The 26,057-nt window shown below is 34.1% G+C and overlaps 2 protein-coding genes and 1 long non-coding RNA gene across 15 annotated transcripts; 2 read left to right on the plus strand and 1 right to left on the minus strand.

Annotated features, from left to right (window-relative positions):
- Window positions 1-2,502: 2,502 nt before the first annotated feature.
- Window positions 2,503-5,921, plus strand: LOC107865835 (pentatricopeptide repeat-containing protein At2g17033). 5 transcript variants are annotated; one of them, XR_007045866.1, is made up of 3 exons: window positions 2,674-3,042; window positions 3,774-5,056; window positions 5,220-5,921. XR_007045866.1 is itself a non-coding variant. In XM_047398156.1 (2 exons), the coding sequence occupies exons 1-2, from the start codon at window positions 2,761-2,763 to the stop codon at window positions 4,866-4,868; spliced, it is 1,377 nt and encodes a 458-aa protein (XP_047254112.1). In that variant the 5' UTR covers window positions 2,503-2,760; the 3' UTR covers window positions 4,869-5,921. The 5 variants fall into 5 exon arrangements, 2 of the variants coding, with proteins under 2 accessions (XP_047254112.1, XP_047254113.1); XR_007045867.1 differs by having other exon boundaries at window positions 5,223-5,921; XR_007045868.1 differs by having other exon boundaries at window positions 2,757-2,977.
- Window positions 5,922-6,199: 278 nt separating this feature from the next.
- On the minus strand, window positions 6,200-11,756 carry LOC107845744 (mechanosensitive ion channel protein 6-like). The gene is made up of 5 exons (XM_016690222.2): window positions 9,465-11,756; window positions 8,461-8,584; window positions 7,829-8,122; window positions 7,016-7,218; window positions 6,200-6,881 (listed from the first exon to the last, which is right to left on the minus strand). The coding sequence occupies exons 1-5, from the start codon at window positions 11,480-11,482 to the stop codon at window positions 6,593-6,595; spliced, it is 2,928 nt and encodes a 975-aa protein (XP_016545708.2). The 5' UTR covers window positions 11,483-11,756; the 3' UTR covers window positions 6,200-6,592.
- Window positions 11,757-14,469: 2,713 nt separating this feature from the next.
- On the plus strand, window positions 14,470-25,963 carry LOC107845745. Of its 9 annotated transcripts, none has more exons than XR_007045875.1 (9): window positions 14,471-15,008; window positions 15,229-15,346; window positions 16,316-16,545; window positions 16,666-16,710; window positions 16,964-17,120; window positions 18,397-19,289; window positions 19,874-20,658; window positions 23,978-24,081; window positions 25,759-25,963. It is a non-coding gene; the product is annotated as an uncharacterized LOC107845745 (long non-coding RNA). The 9 variants fall into 9 exon arrangements; XR_007045873.1 differs by having other exon boundaries at window positions 14,472-15,008; window positions 17,068-17,120; XR_007045874.1 differs by having other exon boundaries at window positions 14,470-15,008; window positions 16,316-16,710; window positions 19,220-19,289.
- The last annotated feature ends 94 nt before the right edge of the window (window positions 25,964-26,057 follow it).

Below are 26,057 nucleotides of genomic sequence, written 5' to 3' on the forward strand. Positions count from 1 at the left end.
GATTAAATTCAAATTCATGTCACTCCCCTCTTCCTTAACCTTCTGACTTATCTATATCTATACATACCTAGAAATCGGTTAGAAAACACATTCTTCAACAACAGAAAAATATAATTTTATATATGCTATACAACATATCATGACGATAATCTATAAAATGTTAACTAAATTCTATATAAAAAAACTCATATATGTCACTTCACAAAATACCAAAAGAAACTTTCAGACTGCTATAAAGAAAATAGAATAGAAATAAGATATACACAAAAAAGGAAAGTGTATCCCTTAAGTACTGAAACAATATAAACCAACTTCTAACTCTGACAAAGGTTTAAACAACATAGAAAAGAAAAGCTAGCAATTTATTATTTTTACGATGATAAATCAAATAATAAAGAAACTTAAAATCTTTAATTTTTTTTGGCTATTTTATTCTACATCAACATGCTTGTTTTGTTTAAAATTTCGATAAAAAAATTTCATTTGAAAGAGAAATATGAGAATTCGTTATCAATTATTGATTGTGATTCATATATAGTTTTTAAAGCTATAAATTAAAAGAAATAAAGAAAGGGAGAAAATATGATGATATTTATGATAATGAATGAAAGAAAACAACTTGGAACAAAAACAAAAATAAGAAGAAAACTTAGAAGTAGAGACATGATATATTTCTTGCGAAAGTTGATCCAAAATATACTTGTAAAAATTATTTTTATATAAGATAATATACTAATTGATTTATAACTATTAAATATTATTTTTTGTAAACTTTAAAACAATGATATTCTAGGTAAGTTATACCATAATATTCATTGTTCACGTAATTGGCCATTGTAGAAGTTTCAAATAATTGACTTTCTTTTAAAGATTTGATTAAGGTAATATTTTAATTAATTTAAAAGTCCAAAATTTAAGGTATATAATTCAAATAAGAATAGGATTAATAACTAAATTTGAATGAATTTTAAGTTTTAAATATTAGAAAAAAAGTGAAAAAACAGTTTTATCTATTGCAAAGTCTTTTAATAAAGAACAAAAAAAATTTCAATCACTTTTCTATAATAGGATAATTTTATTATACATATACTTTTTGAATATATTAAACTTAATGTTTTAAAAGAATATTGGATAATGAATAATAATTTATTAGCAAATATAAGATGTATATAAAAAGAATAAATTATTTATTAACTTTCAAAATTTAATTATTATTGAATATGTATTTTTAATATAGTTGACAATTAAAGAAAGCAATAATTCATTGATTAAATTCCTTATCTCAGTAATTGATTGATTAAATATTTAAATTCCTTATATCGAGATGAATTAGTTTTTTTTTTTTGAAATAGTAAATAGAAAAAGAAAAATGAAAAAAAAAAACATAATTGGCTAATTGCTTACCGGGGCAAATTAATTAGTGGTGACAAAAAAGTTTCAAAACTAAAAAAGAGTTACACAAGTCTTAAATATTGAGTAGAGGTGACAATTTTAAGATTACTATTAATGACACTAATTTTAAAATCCTCAAGTTTTATTATTTACACAAAGATTCCTATACTATATTTACACAAAGATCCCTACACCATCACCATCACCATCACTCTTCCTCCACACACTTTTTGTCGTCGCCGCTGCCGCCGCCACCTCTCTTCCTTCACAATCACTATCACTACCACTGTCACATCTTCCAGATTCACCATTATTTCCTCCCTCTACATAACTATCGCCTATTTTTCTTCTTTCTCCTCTACTACCATCGCTATCAATACTGCGACAAATGTCATCTTCTCATTCGGCGTTACCACCAGCACCACCACCTCCCTTTTATCATAAATATCATTTTTTTCATAGGATCCTCCTCCAATCACATTTTTTTTTCAGAAATTAAATAAGTATCGAAGTTGCTGTAGCAACTATCAAAGTTGCTGGAGCAACAATCGAAGTTGCTGCAACTTTCTCCTCTACCACCGTCGCTATCAACACCGCAACAAATATCATCTTCTCATTCGTCATCACCACCAGCACCACAACCTCCCTTTTTACCATAAATATTATTTTTTTATGGGCTCCTCCTCCAACCATATTTTTTTTTAGAAATTAAGTAGGTATCGAAGTTGTTGTAGCAACTACTGAAGTTGTTGTTGTACCAACTTCGACAGTTACTGCAGGAACTTCGATAATTTCTGTAACACAACAACTAACAGTAGTTATTGCAGCAATTATCGTAATTGTTGTAGCAACTATGATAGTTTAACTCTCATAGTTGCTGAATTATTTCTCCATTTATTTTTAAAAGAAATAAAAAAAATTCTTTTTAAATATCTCAATTTCTTTTAAAAGTAATCCATGAAGATTAAAAAAGGAAGAAGAATGAAATGAAAAGAGAAAGAAAAAGAAAAAGAAGAAGAGAAGATGAAAGAAAAGGAAATCTAAAGAGAAAAAAAAAAAAAAAAACCAGATGGGGGGAGAGATAAATTTGGAGAGAGAAAGAAAAAAATTAAGAAAGATTTAAACATAATAAAAGGAGAAAATTTTAAAATGTGAAATTGAAGGACTTTTGAAGAATTTTAAAAATTTAAAAAATTACATTTTATACCTTAATTTATTTTAATTATTAATTAAAAAAAAATTAACTTGAGTTGCTCAAAGATGTACCAATTTTAATTTTAAAATTTATTTATGACCGCACTTAACTTTTTCTGCTTGCCGTATGGTACTTTAGGATTCAATTGATTTTACAAATATTTCTTCACAACGATGATTGGTATTATCCTACTTCCGGCTCCGGCGCCGCTGTTAAGTCACGTGCTAATCCTCTGCAACCACCATCAACGGCTAGGTCCTCAGTGCTCACTGAGCAAACAAGGCCACCGCTTTCTCTCCACCCTTACGGCCACCGACTCCGATGATCTCTCGGCTACTCGCCGGTTACTTCGCAAATTCGTCGCCTCAAATTCGAAACACGTGGCTCTCAGTACTCTATCTCACCTTCTATCTCCTACTACTTCTCATCATCGCCTCTGTTTTCTGGCCCTTCCCGTACGTAGACCTCTGTTATCATGTATTCAAGTTTGTCCTCTTCATTGCGAAGTGAAGTGGTTATCTTGCAGTTGTATAATTATGTGTTTCAATATTTCCTACTAGTTGATCACCCTTAAGTATGACTCAATGCGAAGCAAATTGTTTGTTTCTAGCTGTAATTGTTTGATCACCGAGGACATAGATAGCAAAATGTGGAGCACACATATTAGGATAGAAAGGTAGTAGGTAGGAGTGTATTGAATTGCTGTCCTTTCTAGTAATCGCAGTACTACGCTTGTTACTTGTTCTTTAATGTATGTTATTATATGTTGTTTCATGTAGATCGATTATAGTATTATTTTGTTGTAGTATGATTCTGCTACTATCAATTGTTTTATTTCTGTATGTCGTTTGTTTTATTTCCATTATATTTTGAAAACAACTAGTTATTGGGGTCAGAGCTGCGTACACTCTGCCTCCCAACATCCCCACTTTGTGGAAATACATTGGGTATGATTGTTGTGTTATTATTTGGACTAATTCCATGGAATACCTGCCACCTCCCATCATCTTTGTCCACCAAAGCTAGGACATATGGGAAGAATTCACCTAGTTTTTAAAAAAAAAAATTGCTAAGACTTGAACCCGAGACCTCATAGTTTATTGTATATTCAATTTGTCGTACTACTTTACTATTCGTTTTCGTTTGTGATAGTCTAATTAAATGCTATGAAAAATGTTAATTGCAGTTGTATTTGGAAATTAGTGAAGCTTCATGGTTTGATTGGAACTCGAAACTAGTGGCGGATTTGGCTGCATTGCTTTACAAGCTAGAGAGATTTGATGAAGCTGAAACTCTAGTTACCGAAACAGTATCTAAATTGGGAAGTCGAGAACGAGATTTTTGCAGTTTCTACTCTCAATTAATCCATTCACAATCTAAGCACAAATCGGAGAGAGGAGTTTTGGATTTTTGTACAAAATTGAAGCTGATTCTCTTCTGTTCGTCATCTGTTTATTTGAAGCAACAAGGGTACGCTTCAATGGTTGAAGGGTTTTGTTCTATTGGATTACCGCATAAAGCTGAGGAATTGATGGAAGAGATGAAGGAATTAGGACTGAAATTGTCACAGTTTGAATTTAGAGCTTTAGTTTATTCATATGGGAAATCAGGTTACTTAAGAGATATGGAAAGGATTATAGTTGAAATGGAGAGTATGGGATTTCAATTAGATACAGTTAGCTCAAATATGGTGCTTAATTCATTTGGATCTCGCAATGAGCTGTCAGAAATGGTTTCATGGCTCCAAAAAACTGAAGCTTCAGGTGTTCCTTTTTCTATTAGAACTTACAATTCGGTTTTGAATTCGTGCCCCACAATTAGTCTGTTACTGCAAGATCTGAAGTGTGTCCCTCTTTCTCTGGAAGAGTTAATGGGCAATCTGGATGAGAATGAAGTGGTTTTGGTGAAGATATTGGTTGGATCCTCAGTTTTGGAGGATACAATGCAGTGGAAACCTTCAGAATTGAAGCTGGACGTGCATGGGATGCATTTGACCTCTGCTTATGTGATCATATTACAATGGTTTCATCAGCTTCAATGCAAGCTTCTTGCTGAAAATCGTGTTCTTCCAGATGAAATCACAGTGGTGAGTGGAGCAGGAAAACACAGTGTTGTTAGAGGAGAATCCCCTGTGAAAGGGTTGATCAAGGAAATATTACTGCGGAGTGGATGTCCACTCAGGATTGATAGGAAGAACATTGGATGTTTTGTTGCTAAGGGAAAAAGTTTCATGGAGTGGTTATCAAATTATAATGACAGTAAACATGAAAGAATATCCTGACAGCCACAACTCTGGATGTTTAATCAATAAAGATGATATCACGAAAGACTACAATAAGAAGCAGAAGCAGTTGTATTGGATTGATCTTTATCAATCCAGTTGGTTATGATTGAGTAGAAACATGATCATCTAATATCCTCAAACATGCATTTTGCCGTTAAAATAGTGGCACAGCTGATAAGAGAAAGGTAAATCATCATTAATTGTTGAACCATGTTGCTTTTTGTTGAACAATTATCCTCAGCTATTGAAGCATCTAAAATTTGCTGAATATTGTGAGCTGTTCTACCATTTAATATTTGGTTATTGGCCTAATCACCTGTGTTTCACAATTGCAAAACTCCTGCATAGAAGTCCAACAAACAAATCGAGCTACATAAGCAGTTCAACGCAGCTCAGAAGCAAGCAATCACTGAGTTTTACACCCAAAATGGAGAAACAAATTGTTGCAAGATATCCTGTGTAACAATATATGAAGTCATTACTCTCGCAGGTTTGTGAGCAAATTCTTCAAGGTCAAGGTCCTTGTTTGGGTGATTATTCATAATACTGGAAGACAAATATGAGGGCAAAGCCTATTTCCAGCATAGATTGCTCTACCAATCAATCAAATTACAATGTCTACGGCTCCGTGGATAAATATTGGGTAGCAAAAATAGCCATTTTGTCTCATGATGGTATCCAAATAACTGTCAGCAATAATTCAACATCCACCGTTCCTCAAGATTTGTGAGACCATTGTTGGACCAAGGTGTCTTTACAAGTTCTTTGGGTCAAGAAGTTGGAACCTCTCCAACAAGTATCAGACAACAAGCTTGCCCTTCAATAGCAAGAGGCAATGATGGTGTAGCTCCAACACGAACAATAATGATGTGCAGTTGTGCTTCAGTATTTCTGATGACCAGTCGCAGATTTTAAGCAAGATCAGCAGGAAGTTACGTCCATCATTTTATTCGTGCTATGATAATGAATATTATGTCAATAATTAGTAGGTTGTAGAATCCCTGAACTAAGAGAATTTGGGCAACTGAATGCAATTCACTCAACTAACCATTTCCTTCTTGCCAAGGCGATATTCATTGCAAGAAAAGGACTTGCTAGCTCACTATTAATTAAAAGAATCTCGTTTCAAAGTAACTTGTGAAAAATGGCTCCTATTAGATTTATCATTACAAGGAATAATGCACTTTATGGGCTCGTCTATAGGTGAATCCACCAGTATTACAGTCCTGCTTGATTTTAATCCATCCCCTGAATTGTGCGGTGTTGTAATCCATTTTCATTCCACATTATAACAATATCCTTGTTATCTCCTCTTGATCGATATATTCATCATTAGTAGGCACGGATGGATGTATATCTTCATTGCAAGGTATTATAGGCATGTATAGATGTGCATCCTCGATAGCATATAGAGATAGGCTCACTACTTTCGGTTCAAACTCTTTTATATAATTTCATGATTTTAACAAAAATAGCATATGTAAGTGATACTTTGTACTGCAAAATCTGAATATTCCTATGTTAAAAGGGGAAAACTGCTAATTATTGGCACCTTGTCTACTTTTAAAAGTGGGGACAACTTCTGCCTAGACCAATTAAGGTAAAACACCAAAAACCCCGTGGTTTGAATGTCCTATTCTAATAAAAGAACATCAGAAACAAAACTCTCGCCTCTAGAAATTGGAGCATCTGCGAGCCAATTTCTATTAGATTTTTCGTGCTTAATTCCCAGCGGTAGGCCAAGTTGAGGGAACCCTATTGGAAGTAATGGGAGGCATGCCACGAACATTGATGTCAATGGGATACAGTCGGTACTCAATGTCGAACTCTTTGAAAATTTTAACCATCTCCTCAACCAATTGAGCTCGTCTGAGCCATTTCTCTCCCATGTCCTGATGGTTAATTCTATGTCTGATCCAGACAGACAGTTTCAACCTGTTTAGATCTTCTAGGTTCATCAATACAACCGAAGGAGAGGGATACCAATGGTCCTTCCTGTTCTCAATGTAACTGCAATAGCAAGCCACAAATATATGTCCAGTCATAAATCATACTTGTTTAAATCTATCAGGTTGTAATACTTGCTGTAAAGTACACACAATAGTGATAAAAGATTATATTGGATGACAAGAACAAATATATACCTGGTTATTCTTTGTTTCATAGCAGCAATTTTCTCTGCTGGTGTAGCAATGTGGACCGTAAAATCAACCGTGTCTCCCATATCAGGACTGCGGTAGTAATTGCCAATAGGTCGTGTTGAAAGAGTACTATTTGGATATATTATCTTTTGGTTGTCAAATCTCAGAAAGATGGTAGTTAAAATATTCATCTCTTCAACAATCATCTGGAAATTGAAAAATATACAAATCAATCCTTAAAACAAATAAATACACTTAAAATAATGTTCCCCCTCTTTTCCTTTCTACTTCCGCTGTTCCTTTTTAGTTGTCATGTTTTGCTTCTCAAGAGTCAATTTGACTAATTTTCAAAATTAAATTAGATTACATTCATTTAAAATTTTAAAATAAAAATTTAGATATTCAAAAACTATACATAAAGTACTTTAAGTTGCAAATTTTCTCATATCAATATAATGAAAAAATAGATCTCAAAATGCTGATCAAATTCATATTATTCGACTCTCAAAAAGGTAACTATGACAAGTAAAAGGGAAGGAGGGTATATGACACACAAGTCTGATCTAAAAAGAATGGCATCTTTTAATATTTGTTAAGGTTTTAATGTTAAAACTTTTGACATGCTCTTATAACCAATTCTTTGTAATGACATATTTAAGACCACAAGCTCTAACGGTGCTTTTGGTATGTGTCAAAAGTCTTTCTTTCTTAAATTATGTGACCAGTCAAATGTTTTCGTATAAAATGAAAAGGATGGATTATTATTGTTGAATAGACATCAAAGTAGAAAAAAGATCAAGTAAGTATGCTATATACCTGAACTCCATCAACCTCACATCGGTCGCCCACATCAAAGGGATGTGTCACGAATAAGAAAATGATGGATTCAAATATGGTTTTGCATGTGTTTCCAAATACAAATGCCACAACAACTACTTGAGAGCTGACGAAGAGCAAGAACTTGCTGGTTGCGATCCCTAAAATCACAAGGCAGATGACCAGAATGATGATGCTGACTAAAACATTCACCATCTGATGAAGTTTGTTAACTGCTGTTTTTGTATCATTTAGTGTCAAAGCTAGAGCTCTTCGTTCTCTAAATGCATTCACCTGCAAAAGAGGATGGGTATTTGATACTCCTATTTGCGTTTGCAACTAATCTTGGACATAGACAATTATTTGATAAGGTAACAAGAGTATGTGCTCAACTTCATAAAGAATTAATGAGAGAAAAGGTACAGATAAACTACTTGCGGATATATCTTGTATCCGCTGGCACTTTATACAATCAGTGCAATTTAACTTTTGTTGAAGGGTCCTTGTCTTGTTTCCAGGTTATTTTAGTTCCATTGATCGAGGGTAATTTTGTTTAAATTGATTTGACAATGTGTAAAGTTTTTTTATGCTAGTTTGAAGTTAAATTCACTGCATCTATGCTCATTTCTTACCACCCAGTTCTTGAGTGACGCTTTACTGATCTTCTCTCTGTCTGGGGATCCTTCTACAAGATTCATAGTCTTCAAAGCTTCTTCTTCTCGCAAGAAGCAACTTAAGTCCTTCAGATAGATGAACCTGTTAGAAGAACAACGCGACTAAATTTACTGAAGTGATATGACCAAGTTGACTGCATTTCAAGTATATGATCCTTTCTTGTGACATAGCAAGTAGGTCTATCATAAGATAGAATAAAGCTCTCTTTTGAGGAAAATATATGGTAAGGTCTAACTGATCAAAATGTTAAGAATTAAAATTGGTGGCAGGCTAAGCCAAAGCTGTATAGTGGTATGTAGTAGTAAAAAGGTAGCTCGGTACACTAAAGCTCCTACTATGCGCGGGGTCGCGGGGAAGGACCGGACCACCAGGGTCTTGTATGTAGCCTTACCGTGCATTCTGCCAGAGGCTGTTTCCATGGTTTGAACCCGTAACCTCTTGGTCACATGACAACAACTTTACTAGTTACTCCAAGGCTCCCCTTCAGTAGTAATTCCAAACTTGGAAATGATTCAGGACTATGAAATGGTTATCTCCATAAATTAGGCACTACTATTTAACAAGAATGAAACTTGAAAGGATCACAAACTGAGGAAAACTACGGATATGTATCTCTCTACTGTCTTCTTTTGTGTTATTTGTATCAGCACACGGGGAGGGGGAAGAAGCAGGACAAGCTAGGAAACTTGATGAAGATGGATACTGCAAATGATCTGGTTGCTTTTCCTTTTTCTCCTCATTCTTTTTTGTTATATTCCTGTTTTGGGAGGCCATATTCATTTATCGTTTTTCAGCTTAAAAAAGTCTACTTATCAGGTCCTCACAGGAAAATAAAAGAAGGTTTTGCTCTTGAAAGTCTTCAAAAAGTAGTAATCTAATTTGCTCTCTCACCATAATTTTAACATCTAAGAAGTTGGCTATCTTCAATTAGAAGTAACTGGGAAATTATGAAATTACTTACTTGGACCTAGGCTTGGCAACATTTCTGAATATCTTCCTGGCAGCAAGTTTGGCCTCATATTCACTTCTTATCTGGGTACTAGAGTCATCTTCTTTTTTGGTATCGTGTATTTGCTCATCCAACGTAGATATTACCCCATATCTTACTATTTTAATCAATCTCTTCATATTCCAAGCTGAAATATTCTTGGGATTCAACTTATGCAAATGATCAATGGATATCCCTTGGTTCGGTTCATCTTGATTTTTTGACAAGGGGCCAGAAATACCAGAGATAGCGATACTTACTGTTCTTGATGGTTTTGGTGTTGGTGTTTGCCCACCATTAGCACTTGCACCCTTACTACTGTATCGAGGAGCAATTGGGGGCCTCAGTTCTGGTGGCAACTGGGCCCCCGCCATATTCTGTATCTTCCAAACTTCAGCCAACGTTCTGTCCTCTTCTTCTTGAGATCGATGGATTTCCAGCAAAGGCGGACCTGATAATGTCTCAATCACATACTGATTGAACAACGACTCTTGAATTCGATCGAAGAAAGTACTAACATGAAATGAAGATGCAAGGACTTTAACCATGAGAGTTTTCACCAACCATAACATGGTCCCAATTAGCATACATATCATTAGTTTATTGATGTACCCCAAGAACTTATTATTCGTATCAACTTTCTGATCAAACATAGCATGCCAAGCAATTAAAACCAAGCCTAACCAAAGACAATTCTGAACAGGCTTTCTAACACCATAAACAAAATATAATACCCTTTTCCGCAATAGAAAATTCCTCTCAATGCAGAACACAACTAACCGAATAACCCATCCTGATAACAATCTCCCACATATTAAAACAAGAACCAAAACTAACCATTTCCACAAATGAAGTCCTCTTAGTATTTTTATTTTCAATATAGGGATAATAAGTGTGCAGATTAATGCTGTAACAATTACAATGAGACTTATCCATTGTAACAGCGTCCAGCAATCAACTTTGCCCTTTTTAAATTCATCTGGAAGATCTTCATCAAATAATGGATCATCGTCTTCCTCCTCTGGTGGCTTTAGCATCCCGGAAGTTCTTCCTAACAACCCAGATCTTAATTGACCAGATTTTCCAATTTTTCCTGATCTCTTCTCAGGTATCTCGGGCGAGGGGTCAATTAGCCTTGATTTTGTCTTTGCTCTACCTAATACGCTTGCTCTTTTTTGAAACGAAGTGCACCTTAGCACCTGATCATTATCACCAGCACCATTTTTAGGAGTGTAATAAGTATTGTTTCTGTTATTAGTATCATCTTGAGGACTATTCACGTTTATGGTCCTTCTCCGGCTAAGATACTTTTGCTCATCGGGTGTTGCATCGCTAGTTTCACCCTCCTCTTCATCAGTCGAACAATCATTTTCATAAGGTTGGTCAGGCTCGATGTCAACCGCTTTACTAGGTGGTGACGGAGCCTGAAATGAAACTCTAAGCTCTTTCGATGTTGTAGGACTATGATTGTGTTTGTAATCAGGGGGGGAATTTAGGGGACTGGATCCAGCAGTTCTATGATCATTTTCAGGTTTTGGATGATCCCTCAGCTCGTCCATTTCCATGTCCATGTCCAATGTCATTTCACTTCCAACAGCTCTTTGTTTATTCAAAAACTGTCCAATTAATCTAGAGGGTGGATCATTATTAGGCATGTCCTTGCCACGCTGGACAACGTTGCTGTGGGGACCACTATTCATATCTTCTGTCCAGAATTCATAACTCGTCTCATGCCATAGCATATTACGTTCGTTTCCTTTGATGATTCTTTCTCCACCGTCGATCTTGACAATGACTTCGCGACGGTCATTAAGATCAACGGAAGATCTTGTCGTCAAAGAGGAGGAGTTGATGGAGGAGGAAGCAGACGGGGCTTCGGGGCTTTGGCGAGCGAGTATGGGTTGGTTTTCGATATCGTGGGCAGCAGAGACCTTCTTATAGGAACCATGAGGTACTAATGTTTTCTTGAGAGATGAAGAAAGTTGATCCATGATTTTCTCTTCGTATACGTTCTTGAGGTTTAATTTCCTCTATCCTTAAGCTTGAAGCATGTTTATGGATGAATGCTTCGGTTATGGGATAAAATATGCTGCAATTGGAAAACGTTATATGTTACCAACATCGTAGGGGTATAAGTTTACATGTGTTGGAGAGATACAAAAAAGAAGAGATGTTAAAACTTGGTTTTCTTGGGGTCAATTAATTATGGTATTTGCATGGAAAGGAAAGGGCAAAAAAGAAAGAGCATCAGGATAAATACTTATTCGCATCGGACACATGGAATATGTGAGATAAATGTGGAGGTTATAGAGGGTTTGCGTTAGTGTAGGGTTACTTTATATTTAGTCAATTGTTTTTTTGCTCGCAGCACATGAAATTCTTGTGCTGGGTTTTTTTCTAGTTCACGTTCAAATCTAAACCTAAGGCTTAAAGGTAATCCTATCACATCAAAGCAAGGAGAAAATGGTACTAGAGTAAAAGTATTTAGACGAGAAAAACATTGAGTAAATTTCATCAATGGTATTCAATTTTTTCTTTATCATATGAAAGCTACCTTTTTATTTTTCATTACATAAAAATCATTTAACTTTAAAGGTTATTCACAAAAATCATTTTTCTAATTACCAAATAAATGTCATGTAATCGGGGAATCTTAGTAGTTTAGTTGGTTAGTTACCTGAACTTTCACTTTGTTGGTGAAGATTGGATTCCCCACATTGTAATCCTCTCCCTCATTCCCCTTCCCCCACCCCTAATTTTGAATTAAAAAAATAAAAAAAAAAGTCATCTAAATTTGAGTTTATCACATCGACCAAAGTTACTTTTTTCTATTTTTTAATCACATAAAGTCATTTAATTTTTTTTCAGGTTCAGAAAAATAAATTTCACATGAATTTTTTATTTTGTATTGAAAATATGATATGACAATCCAAAATAAGTTAATTAAATTTGAGATAACTGTAAAAACATGTCTTACTATTTCGCTTCACAAGACTAATCTTCGTTGTGGTTTATAATATTAAAGTTTGTTTGGTCAAGATTTTTTATTTTTTTTCAAAATGCTTATTTTAAAAAATTAAAGTGTTTGACCAAACAATTTTTCATAAGCTATAAAGGTAGCTTTTCTCTAAAAGCACTTAAAAAATACTTTTGAGAAAAATATATACTTAAAAGCAGTTTTAAAAGTTTGATCAAACACTAATTGCTGCTTAAAAGTGTTTTTGAAATTTATTAACCAAACATAAATTGTTTCTAACTAAAACTATTTTTTTGAAAAACACTTTTGAAAAAAACACTTCTTTAAAATAAATTGATTTAAAAGCTTGGCCAAACAGACTATGTTTATTGCTTTTATTTTAATTTCTTTGTAATGAGTTTAACTCATTATCATTAACATAAAAAAAAATATAATTTAATTATTTTGCCTTTACTTGTTTGTTTGATGAATTTCATAAATACATCTTTTAATTAACAAAAGATTTCTTTTCGCAGAGAATTAAAGAATTCAATAACAAACACAAAATCTATGATCTATATTTAGTTAATGACTTCAAATTCATTAGGGAAAAGGACATGGTATGACCATTTTAAAAAAAAAATGCCTCCATTTGAAAAGGTGAACATGTTATAGCCAGTCGGCTAAAGTAATTCCTTTTTTAGCCATTTGGTTCAATTGGGCACATGCAGTCTCTGTACACAATTGATACACTTTTATACCAAATTGATACACTTTTATACTATATTGATACACTTTTATACTATATTGATACACTTTTTAAAAAGGAAAAAGGAAATTCTATGCAAGCACATGCAGTCTCTATACCCCAATTGATACTTTTTTATACCATATTAATACACTTTTATACTACATTGATATGCTTGCAGTGTCTATATACTCAATTGGTACTCTCTTATATTAGATTGATACATTTTTAGAATGCACGTAGAAACTATATAGAGTCGTATAAAATATATATCTAAATAATAATAGTAGTTAAAAATTATATAGATTGTGTATAGAAATACTATAATTATTATATAGAATATGTATATGTATGGAAATTGTGTCGTTATTATATATAAATATATATAATAATGATACAATTTACTTGATATATCACTTGCCAATCTCGTTGGCACTATTGAAGCAAGTAATATATAGTTAAGACATTATTTTTTTTCTGTTTATCTTTTTCTGCAAGTTGCAGTTCAAAGATACTTATAGCTTTGTTGCAAGGAAACAATGAAGTTTTTATGCCAATATTTGATTAACGAATTGTGATTCCTTGTAGTTAATCATACGTGAGTGAGAAAGAGGCCATTTGCCGGGTTTATTATGCAAGTAGCGAGTGGCTATTTATTGATATTTTAAATCTGAGTGCTAATTTTGTAGAATTAGTTTATTTTAGATGTTATTTTTGTCCTTTCTCCAATTTATTACTCCCTCCTTCTCAAATTACCCGTTCCAAATTTTCTAATTTGATTTCTCATTTTACTTGTCTTTTTTTTGTTAATCAAGAAGAGACTTTTTTTTTTCATGTTTTACCTTTTGCATTAATTACCTTTTTTTCAAATTAAAATATAAACATCATTTAATAAGGGTATTATAATAAAATAGTCATATTATTAATTTTTTTTCTCAATCAATGTGTCATCTCAAATTAGGACGGATAATTTGGGACGGAGTGAATACAATAAGTTAAAATAAGAAGGTAACACTACAATATTTTAGTCTTTTAGCCACACTATATCTGAACCACACTTGAAAAGTGTTGCCTAAAGCCTATTTGGCCATACTTTTAAAGTGCAGCTATAGTTTTTTAGCTTCTAGCCACACTAATATTGACAACACTTCTAAAGCGTGGTCTTTAATTATATAGGCCACGCGTTTTAAGCATCGCCAAATAATAATACAATTGGCCACATTTATTTGCACATCAGCTACACTTTTAAGCATGACATTTTTATAATTCTAAATACCACATTTTAAAAGCTAGCCTAAAATTTCATCAAAATTATAACTCTCCCTCCAAAATATTTTACTTTCCCACCAATTTATAATTGGCTGAAAAATAAATAAAAAAGATAAAATTGGGAAAGTTAATTAGGGAACTCTCTTTCCCAGTTTCCATTTTCATCGTGAAAAAATTAGGAAACCCCACAAAACACTCTCAGCTCTTACATTCTCCCCCTATTGAATCTGTGTCAAATCTCTCCCATTCTTACATATTTCAACTCCTATTCTCACGTATTTCAGCTCAGAAATCTGTCACAACTCCAATTCTCATAAATTTCTCAACTCAAATTTCTCATGTGAGCTCAAATCGAAGCTCACATTCTATTTCCCAAATCTGTTTGTTTCACCAATTTCTTCTAATTTCAACTTATTCCAGCTGAAATTTCTCAAATTCCTTCTAGTTTTAACTTAGTTCAGCTCAAATTTCTTCTAATTTCAGCTTAGCTCAAGTCAAATTTCTTAATTCAGTGGAGATTTCAATTTGTTTGAGGTAAAAAAATGTAAGATTTTTCATCTTTTAAGCTTATATTTTACATCTGGATTTATTGCATGTTTATTTTGTATCAGGGTTTACTGAATGTCTCTTTTGCATCTAAATGTATTGTATATCTGTTTTGCATTCGGGTTTTTTTGCTTGTGGGTTTATTGCATGTCTACTTTTCATTGTGATTTTTCCCAAAGCAATGCAAAGTAAAACTGATTATCTGCTTGTTCTTTCAGAGAAATCAGTCCACCGTGGGACTAAAATTTGACCTTGTAATTTCTGCTATGCTCAGCTCAAAGTTATTCTAATTTTCCAAATTTCAGTGGTGATTGGAGTTTGCGTGAGGTAAAAATGGTAAATTTTTTCATCTTTTAAGCTTCTATTTAAAAGCATTTGGCTTATATTTTGCATCTAGATTTATTGCATGTTTATTTTGAATTTGATTTATTGCATGTCTATTTTGTGTATGGATATTTTTTCTTTAATGATTTTTTCAATTTTCTACTATTTTTGTAGCATTCTATGAAAGTAATTTTCAAAAAAATGAGTGTTGAATGATGTATAAAGCTTTAAGGTCTTCTTTGCACAAATTAGATAGTATAGAATAGACTTTTGCGGTTTGTCGAACAAAGATCGTGGATAGACCTGAGAAATTTCACCAGAATAAACAAGTTAATGTAACAAAGGATGTTGTTTCATATTTCCAGCATTATCCATCTTTCTGTCTATTTGAATTTCTTAGGTTTCTATGTATTGTACATTTATGCAGAACTACTTACTAATTTGATCTAATGACTTAATGTTGTGTCTGTTGGCTTGGGTTTTCATAGTTAGGTGTATGATTTGACGTACAATGGATAAGTTAGTTTGCCGTTTATCCTGTTTATGATAATTTCTCTCTTAACTATCTTTGTCATGTCCTTCTCCTTTCACCTTATTAGGAATGCATTATAGGTAGTGTTTGTCTATACAACCATAACTATTAGCACCTATCAGAGTAGTTTCAGTGTTAAAGTTTATCTATGATGGATGATGCTTGGCCTTCGAGGAGTAAGATTGATTTCTCTTGTTGTTTAAAGTTGCATGATCACGTATATAAAATGTAGCAGTCACTAGTTGATAACTTGAACAGAAAAAAGAAAAAGAATATGATAATGTTTCTTTTTTAAATTGCACAAACCTGATAGATTCTTGTCAAAAAATTATAGACCTGATAGCTTATAGCTGAAAATTTCAAGGCTTATGCTACACAATGGGAAAATTTCTTGCTATGGTTGCAGCCTCCTTATGTGTTATTAACTGTATTTATTTGTAACGTTGTAGGTAAGCTAGTCATGCTCGGGAAAGTTGACCTTTTCACTATTGAGAAAGATATCAAATCCTTTTCTTGTTTATGCTTCTCGCCTCCTTTTTCTACCTCTTCTATTTTCAATCTTCGTTGCAGTAATTTTTGTTAAAAAACTGTTATTCCCACCAAGGATGAGAATCAATATCAAGTTCTGTCACTGAACATGTCTAAATTGAACATATTGGGAGTCCAGTTGTGAAGCAATGTGAGTCCTCTATGTATACAAATGTATTAACTGGTGACTATGGTTCATCAGGATCTTTTGGAACATCCAAATATTATTTTCTTTTGTTTCTAGTTTATTGTAATAGAGTTTCTTTTCCAGTTGAGGTAGCTTGATTGAGATTGTTACTACGAGGTGGTTCTGAAGGTTAGTTTTAGTTTCATAGACCCAGTTAGGCATATATTCTTTTTCATTATAAATAAAGTGTTAGATTAAAAGTATATGTTGCCAATTGTTGTTCAGCTGTAACAGAATTAATGAATGTCCATGCTAGTCTATATATACTATATGAATACATATTATATGTTGAATTATTTCTATTTTCTATATTTCAATAGGCAAGTAATTTTTTGAAATTGCTTTCTTACTAGTATCTTATGAACTGAAAATGATGTTGTAGGTTGTTGCTTGATTCAACCTAATCATTTTTCAAGTTAAGAAGGTTATTTAGGAAAGCTTGGATTGGTGGAACTTTTAATTTTTTGGGAACAATTTAAACTGCAGGAACGTCTGATTTTTGATGAACTGCTGGACTTTTGTCACATTGTTTTACATTTGTAAGAAATCTACTCTAATATTGCTACTGGAGTGTATAAATTAGTATATATTAGTTAGTTAAATTTGATTGTGTGTGATGGTACTAAATTAGATTGATGATATATACTTATATACTACTTACACTTGAGGATTTCCTTTTTTTCTTCTTAAGAAATTGGCCCTCTCACACTTGTGTACTCCTGCTATACACTTTACAGTACAGGCTCAGATAAAAGCTTTGGGACTTGTCACATTATTCTATTATCTGTGTATCCTTTGATCCGCTCAATAGGTTAGAATATCAACTATGCATTTTGATTCCCTCTATGTTCACTAGTTGCGTAGACTTGTACGAATACGGGGAGCTCATAGGTCACTACTTTATTTTTATTTCTTGTTTCTCAGATTTCATATGCTTGTTACGTTATTCAATGATCATATTAGTTTCTTAGATTGTTGAATCTGTGAGAACTTTCTGACCTTATCAAATCTCAACTCAACCTTAACGTGAACAATTTGAGAGTATATTCAAAATCTGTGTGAAGCAAGATCTGTGGTTAATTAGAATCTAGTCTCCAAAATTTTTTATGTGTTTCTTTCTAAGGAGTATTATAGCTCATAGGATCTATTTTGCGATTTATTTTTTTCTATTACGTTCAAGTCATTAGACTTAGATTGCTATATGAAAACATGCTTATAGAGTACAATTATATTCAAGTTGAAGTCTCTGAAATCTGTTTAAGTCTTTCTATCTTATCTAAAGACATAACTATTATGCGCTCAAGTCTGAATGAAATGTACAATATGATTCTGTGGGTAGGAGATCTCCTGTCACCCATCTCATCTGCAATTATCCTCACAAAGCATGTGTATAGCATCTACTTTGTGATTTTATTTTGGTGTCTCTGTGTGTTTGTCTTGATAGGTATTTGAATATGTTAAATTGTTTAAACATAGTCATTTCCTGTAGAAATTTGGTGTAAATTTAAAGTAGTACTTGGTGTGAATAATTAGTTAAGGATGGGAAGTAGTTAAGTGTCTAAAGTTTTTAAACTGTTTATAATATGTAGCATGCATACTTAATTTTGTTATATTTTGGAAAAAGAGAATTAGATCTGCTATATATTTGAACTTGGATTTAGCGTAGCATAAAGGCTACGACTAGGTAAATTTTTTTTATCATCTGCCAGCACATACATGATTCTGATAACTTGTTTGTGAGTTTTAGGATCAAAGTGTGCAGTATTTAATATTTTTTGTGTATTAAAAGATCTAACATCAATTTTGGATTTTTAGGAACTCAAATGTTCCATCCAAGGATTGGATGGATTTACCTAGGTATTTCCAAGAGTATATTAATGGAATTGGATCTTTCTTAGAATCTGCTTACACTTATAGAGAGCCTCAAGGCAAGCAAATTTAGTGTCCATATGATTGTTGTGTCAACATCTATTGGAGGGAAAGAAATGTAGTGCATAACCACCCAATAGATCATAGATTTTTTAAAAATTATAAAAGATGGATCAACCACAGAGAGTGAGAAATCTAGCCGGATGTTGATGATCATATGAATGAGTCGTATGATGATATTGATGGGATGTTGAATGATCAATTTTGACATCTTGCACAAGCTGAAGGAGTTTATAATGGTCCAAATGAAGATTCCAAGAAATTATTTAACTAAGTTGAAGAGGCTAGCCAAGAACTATATCCTGGATGTAAAGGATTCTCTAGATTATCATTCACAATCCATTTATATTTGTTGAAGTGTCTGCATGGATGGAGTAATGAATCATTTACTTCTTTTTTAGAGTTGTTAAAAGAGTCCATGCCCGCGTTGAACATTCCTCCATCCTACAATAAAGCCAAGTCTATGGCTAAGGATCTCGGTCTTGATTATGTGAAAATTCATACGTGTCCCAATGATTGCATGTTGTTTAAGAATGATAATAAGGATGATGCATTCTGCTATGTTTGTGGAGCTTATTGATATATTAAATCGACTGAAGTGGACAGTGAGGTAGTTGAGCCTTCTAAAAAACCTCATTGTGTTCCAGCAAAAATTCTGAGACACTTCCCCTTAATTCCTAGACTTAAAAGGTTATTTATGTGCTTCAAGACAACAGATTTATTGAGGTGGCATGATGAGAAGCGGTGTAAAGATGAGAAGCTAAGACACCTGGTTTCTTGTAAGATTCGAGTCCACCGTTTTGGTCTGTGTTGCTCGAACTTTTTAAATATGTTGCTGAACCTTTTTTGAGGATGATTACTCTAGGTTTGCTTAGCTTGTAATAGCCTGTTGTGTCTTCAGGTAACTGCTGCTTATTGTAGAAGTATTGCAGGGTGTCAAATTCATGGCTTAATTTGGATAGAGAATCTGTCAGATAGTTAGCCTCTCTATACTAGCATATTATTAAGTCTTGGAATGATATGTCTATAATTAGCCACATTTCTTGAGTATAAATTCTTTCCAAAGCTTCTTTGGAGTTGATCCCCCTAACATTCCACATGATTGTATTGATTATTGCAAAATTTAAAACTAAAATTTAGTGAGAGATGTGTTAGATATGCTAGAAGTAGCATTTTTATTGGCCTCTGACACCTTTTTATTGCCTCTAGGTGATAGACCCTGCTGATCAGATATTTTCAAAACTAGTATATGTTACATGTACTTGCTAGAGGTGCTAAAGATATATTAGGCATTTGAAATTAAAGAGTCGCAATGAAGATTTTGTTAGAATTCTATTATAGCTTGATGTGTTTTTAATTTTAGATGTGAAGAATTGAAGTCACTGACAGAGGGATTAGAAGAAGGTAGCAAGAATGGATCAGGAAACAGTCGTAAAGAAAAAAGTTTTGAATCCGAATAAATCTCAAAGTCCTTTAAAGAATATAAATTTTAATGTTCAGTATCGATCAAGTATGGAATTGGCACAATAATATAAGATTAAGAGAGAACAACTTGCAAATGAATACAATGATAAAGCTAGGAAAGTGCCGGCACAAATGACGCTTAAACGAAAGAATCCTGAATCATCTGTGCCACAACAAGGAAAGAGAAACATGACTGGGCATAAGAGAATAATTCAATTATCCTCAGGGAAAGGGTTAAAACTCCATAGATGATTACTGGAAAAGGAGAAAACACAGATGTTATTTCAATCTCAAATTGAAGAGTCCATTCAAAAGAAAGGAATGAAATTACCTATGAACAACCTCATATTTTAAGCATCTTCAAAGGTAGATGTTAATACTTCAAATATCGATGGAAGAGCACATGATGAAGAAAAGAAACAACATATTATTCAAGGGCTTCAAAACTGCAAACAAGTGAAGAGGAAGTCAGTCCTACCTGCAACTAGTCTTGATCAATTTTTTGAAAAAGAAGAGATACATGTAGGTGTTGAAAAGCAACATGACATTCACACAACAACTGATCTACCGTCTTCTTTTGTTGATGAACATAATAAAGAATTTGATAACTTTGTGGAACAAGAAGAAATTGGCGAGGATGGGTGTGCTAGAAAAGAGAATATAAAACTTAAAGTAGGACAAATGGTATGTCTTATGCTTTTTAAGTTTATTATTCAGTCTAATTTTTCCTTAATTCTTTACTATTACATCAATCTAGGGATATCGGAGAAGAAAAAAGTTCGAGGAAAAACAACATGTAATAATATTCATGCAAGAAATTTAGATGAAAGAAAGGATGTGACATTTTACAAAAGACAAGCAGTGGGACCAGCTGAAAAGATGCTTTCTAATTTAAGTAGCTTCATAAGAACAGTTGCAAGAAATTCTAAATTTATCACCTTGATGTACACTAGTTGACATTCTGTGTCAAAGAAAAATAAAAAGCACATGTAGGATTATGTCAATGTAAGAAGATCAATATTTTAGATTGTATATTTATTGTCTGTTATTACTAACTCAACTAAATATATTTTCTTTTGTATAGTCAAAATTTCTAATTCCAAAAGGAGGACAGAAGTGGGTGGTGAATGATATTTGTGAAGATTAGAGGCAACACGAGAGAAATATTAAAATAATATATTTTGATATGAATCTTACTGATGAATAAATGCTGCCAAAACGTCCTGATGTCATTTTTGAAGTTCATTTTTGCCAGTTGATCAACAACAACAACAAATTCAGTTTATTCCCACATAGTGGGGTCTAGGGAGGGTAGAGTGTACGCAGTCCATACCACTACCTGTAGAGAGGTAGAGAGGCTGTTTCCGATAAACCCTCGGCTCAAGATAAAAAGGCAGTAAACAAAAGCATCAAAAGCATAGGACACGATTAAATAACATAGGTACGACATCCACAAGAATAGTACATTACCAAACAAAGTACAATAAAGTCCACCTAAATACTGACTATGCCTCATCCACACCTTTAGCCCTTTATCCTAATGCTTTTCCTCCATAACTTCCTATCCAGGGTCATGTCCTCGGTCAGCTGTAACTATTTCATGTCACGTTTAATCACTTCTCTCCAGTATTTCTTCGGTCTACCCCTACCTCGCTTGAAACCTTCCAAGGCCAACCTCTCACACCTACGAACCGGTGCATTCGTGTCTCTTCTCATCACATGACCAAACCATCTCAACCTCACTTCTCGCATTTTATCCTCCGCTGACGCCACCCCAATCTTTACCCGAATAATTTCATTCCTAACCCTGTCAGCCTTTGTGACTTCACATATCCAATGTAACATCCTCATTTCCTCCACCTTCAGCTTTTGAATATGAGAATTCTGAACCGGCCAACACTCCGCTCTATACAACATAGCAGGTCGGACTGCAACTCTATAAAACTTGCCTTTCAGCTTGAGGGGCACCTTCTTATTGCATAAAATTCTCGAAGTGGAGCCTTCATTTTATCCAACCTGCCCCTATACGGTGAGAGACATCCTCGTCAATCTTGTCGTTTCCCTGAATCGTAGACCCGAGATACTTAAAACTATCACTCTTACAAATCGCCTGAGAATCCAACTTCATTTCCACCACCTCCTCTTGCCTCGAGTCACTAAACTTGCACTCTACGTACTCCGTCTTGGTCCTACTCAACTTGAAACCTTTAGACTCTAGGGTTTGTCTCCAAACCTCTAGTTTATCATTAACCCCTTGTCGCGATTCATCAATCAAAACTATCATCTGCGAAAAGCAAACACCAAGGCACCTCACCTTGTATACTCCGCGTCAACACATCCATCACCAAAGCAAATAAAAACGGACTAAGAGTTGATCCCTGGTGTAACCCTGTCAAGACTGGGAAATGCTCAGAATCTCCTCCCACTGTCCTTACCCGAGTCTTCGTTCCCTCATACATGTCCTTAATCGCTCTGATGTACGCCACCGGGACCCCCCTCGCCTCCAAGCATCTCCAAAGAACCTCTCTAGGGACCTTGTCATACGCTTTCTCCAAGTCGATAAATACCATGTGAAGATCCCTCTTCCTCTCTCTATACTGCTCTACCAGTCTCCGCACAAGGTGAATTGCCTCAGTCGTGGAGCGACCAGGCATAAAACCAAATTGATTTTTCAAAATAGAGACAATCTTCCTCAACCTCCGCTCTACCAACCTCTCCCAAATCTTCATCGTGTGACTTAACAACTTAATACCTCGGTAGTTGTTGCAACTATGAATGTCACCCTTGTTCTTATATAAAGGAATCATCGTGCTCCATCTTCACGCCTCAGGCATCTTCGCTGACTTGAAAATGTTGTTAAACAAGTTGGTCAGCCACCTCAACCCTGACCCACCAGAGAACTTTCAAAAATCCACCGGAATCTCGTCTGGCCCCATCGCCTTGCCTCTTCGCATCTTGCGAATAGCCTCACTGACCTCATCTACCTTAAATCGCCGACAATAGCCAAAGTCGCAATCCTCCCTGGAATGCTCCAACTCCCCTAACTCAACACCTCTTTCCCTCTCCCCATTCAGGAGCCTATGGAAAGAGGATTGCCATCGCTTCTTAATAAGGTTGTCTTCCACCAGAACTCTGCCATCCTCCTCCTTAATGCACACGACCCTTCCGCTCCCTAGCCTTGGCAAGCCTAAACATCCTCTTCTCCCCGCCTTTCTCCTGTAATCCCTTATACAAACTCTCAAAAGCTACAGTCTTAGCAGCCCTGACTGCTAACTTAGCCTCCTTTTTTGCTAACTTGTACTCTTCCATGGTCACCCGCTTCTTTTCTTCATCCTTCCTCTCAACTAACTTAACGTATGCCGCCTTTTTTGCCTCGACTTTCTTCTTAACATCCTCATTCCACCACCAATCCCCTCGATACCGGCTAGACCCGCCCCTCGACACACCCAACACCTCTCTAGTAGACTCCCTGATGCAACCAGCCGCCCTATCCGACATACTATCCACGTCCCCCCCGCCCTCCCACACCCCCATCCCCTCCAACCTAGCCCTTATCTCCAAAGCACTAGCCGGGGCTAGGCTGCCCCACCTAACCCTAGGTTGACCTTTCCCACCCCGCCTCAACTTGTCCTTCTTGATAACCAAGTCCATCACCAGGAATTTTTGCCAGTTGATCGAGTATTGGAAACATACAAAAGTTCAAGTGAGACTAAATAGTTCATTTGTCCTTTTGGACATAATCTGCATTATTTCTATTCTTTGTTTTTCTATTTATACACCTATACATCTCTTTTTATTGAATTTTAGGCCTAGAGTGAGGTAAATTCTCAAAACAAAAAAACAAAAGTAGAGGAATCGTATGGGACCTATTAGTTTTGCAAGAGTACGCTTGACAATGATAATATTTCGTAGACATAATGTGAAAATCTGACTTTTTTATTTTCGTGTACTTTGTTAGAATGTATTGGTGTATGTTTTAACTTTATCTTAATATACTTTGTAGCGTGAAACCAAGGAAAATAAAAGAAACCATTACAGGCTGAAATATTCGTTACAACTCATACAAAGACGGAGAAAGAAGTTCACGCTGATAGCCAAATTATAATTGTAAGTCATTTTTTGTGCTATATTCTTCTTCTTCTTTGCTGGACTCGGAGTGGATGCGATTTTTTTCTTGAAAACCAGTATCTTGATAATCTGCATACTGTGATCACTGTCATAGTCTCGTTAGTGAGATCGTATTTTAAAACAATAATGTTATAGGCGACAACTTGAAAAGTATGCTACGTGTTACCTTGATTAACTATGGATTGCTTGATTAACTGTTACTTTTTTGACCTATGGATATATATAGATATATAAAGAGGTTATGCAATTTATGATACCTGAATTTTGTTTGTATCACATGTTATGGCTGAAACTTTGTGAACTGAATTAGGAACCCTGCTATCATTATTCAGTTATAAAGGCTATTGAATGATGACTCCGACAAGAATCAATCTGGAAAGGATAAAACAACAGTAAAGTAATTGATTGTGAACTGAGTTTTCTGTTTGTGTAAGCTATTTACAGAACTTATTTGACAGGCTGAGCTTTAGAATCTTATAAATTCTGGAGAAACAACAAATGATGCATTCACGGTAGTGTTTGAAAAGGAGCAATCTGGTCGACTTAGATGCTTTGGTAGATATGTGACAGCTACTTCTCTGAAAAAAATGAGGAAATCAATAAGCTTAAGCAAAATCATGATAATGAAGTCACTTCACTTAAGGAAGAACTGTGTGAAGTTTAGAGAAGAAATGCAAAACTTTTTAGTCAATTGGTGCAAAACAACCCTGAATTAATTTTTCAAGATTTACCAGTATATGCCGGATCTAATATTCCTTCACCTCTTGATGCAAACAATGCACATACTATAAAAGGGAAAAATCTACAAAATCATTTTGGCTCAGCTAATGCTTCAGGTTCTGAAAAGATACTTTATATTTCACATTCACAAGTTGATTCTTTCCTGGATGACTTCTTAATTTCACAAGTTGGACTCTTTTCTGATATTTTTGTTCTTCTTTATTTTTCTCTTCCATAACCATCATCATTTATGGAATTGGAGAGTTGGTAAGGCCATTAGGTGAATATGGAATATGATACTTGCTAGTATTTATTGATGTGTATGGTCAGACATAAACTACAGATATTTGTTTGCATAACCTTTCACCCATACATTCCACTAAGAAGGTTTTGTTACTCCCTTGTACTAGTGTAATTTTTTTTTTTTTGAGGTAATGAATTATTGTTATTCTCCTAACTTTTTATAATATTCTGCATCTTCTTGATACAACAATGAAATTTCTTATTACATAATAAAAAAAAACTATTATTATTTAAATTAAACAAGTATACTCAATGTGTATTTGTGCTGTTAATGTTTGTAAATTTATATCTGTGAATAATTTCTCTAATGACTGATGTTGTATCCTACTTGAGGAACATTACAGTTTTTGATTGCTAAAAATTGCCTGTTTAGATTCTTATTGGGTCAAGGGACCAACACCAGATCAAGAGTTCTTTTGTTTTCTTATGTTTTTCCTTTGCTTGCTTAGCAACTTCATAATTTGACTTTATGTTTGTCACTTTCTACCTTTTAAATAATACTTCGTTGCCTATTTTGTTTCAGTATTTCTCTGAACTTCATCGTCTATTGATCAGTAGCATTATTATAAAAATCACATTTTGATTGTAGACATTTTTTTAATTCTAACTTTTAATTTTATTATGAATTTCTAGGAGAATGCCACTGATCAAATTTGAATGGTGGTTATAAGCTCAACTCGGCCTGTGGATGAAGTGAATGATTTACATTATTGAACTATTTTGTTATATGTTTGAATACATTTTGTTTTATGTAATGAAATTTATCTTTATTACCAATTGATGTAACAATGTGTTAGTACATTTTGAATATATTATTATTTATGAATTTTATTGTAAATGATCTATACGTACATTTGAATCTTAGTTACATAATTTGTGTTTGAGATCATATATATATATAAACTTTTTGGGTATATGTATAAAAGTTCTGG

Source organism: Capsicum annuum, chromosome 10 (genome assembly GCF_002878395.1).
Source record: "Capsicum annuum cultivar UCD-10X-F1 chromosome 10, UCD10Xv1.1, whole genome shotgun sequence".
Taxonomy (NCBI): Eukaryota; Viridiplantae; Streptophyta; class Magnoliopsida; order Solanales; family Solanaceae; genus Capsicum; species Capsicum annuum.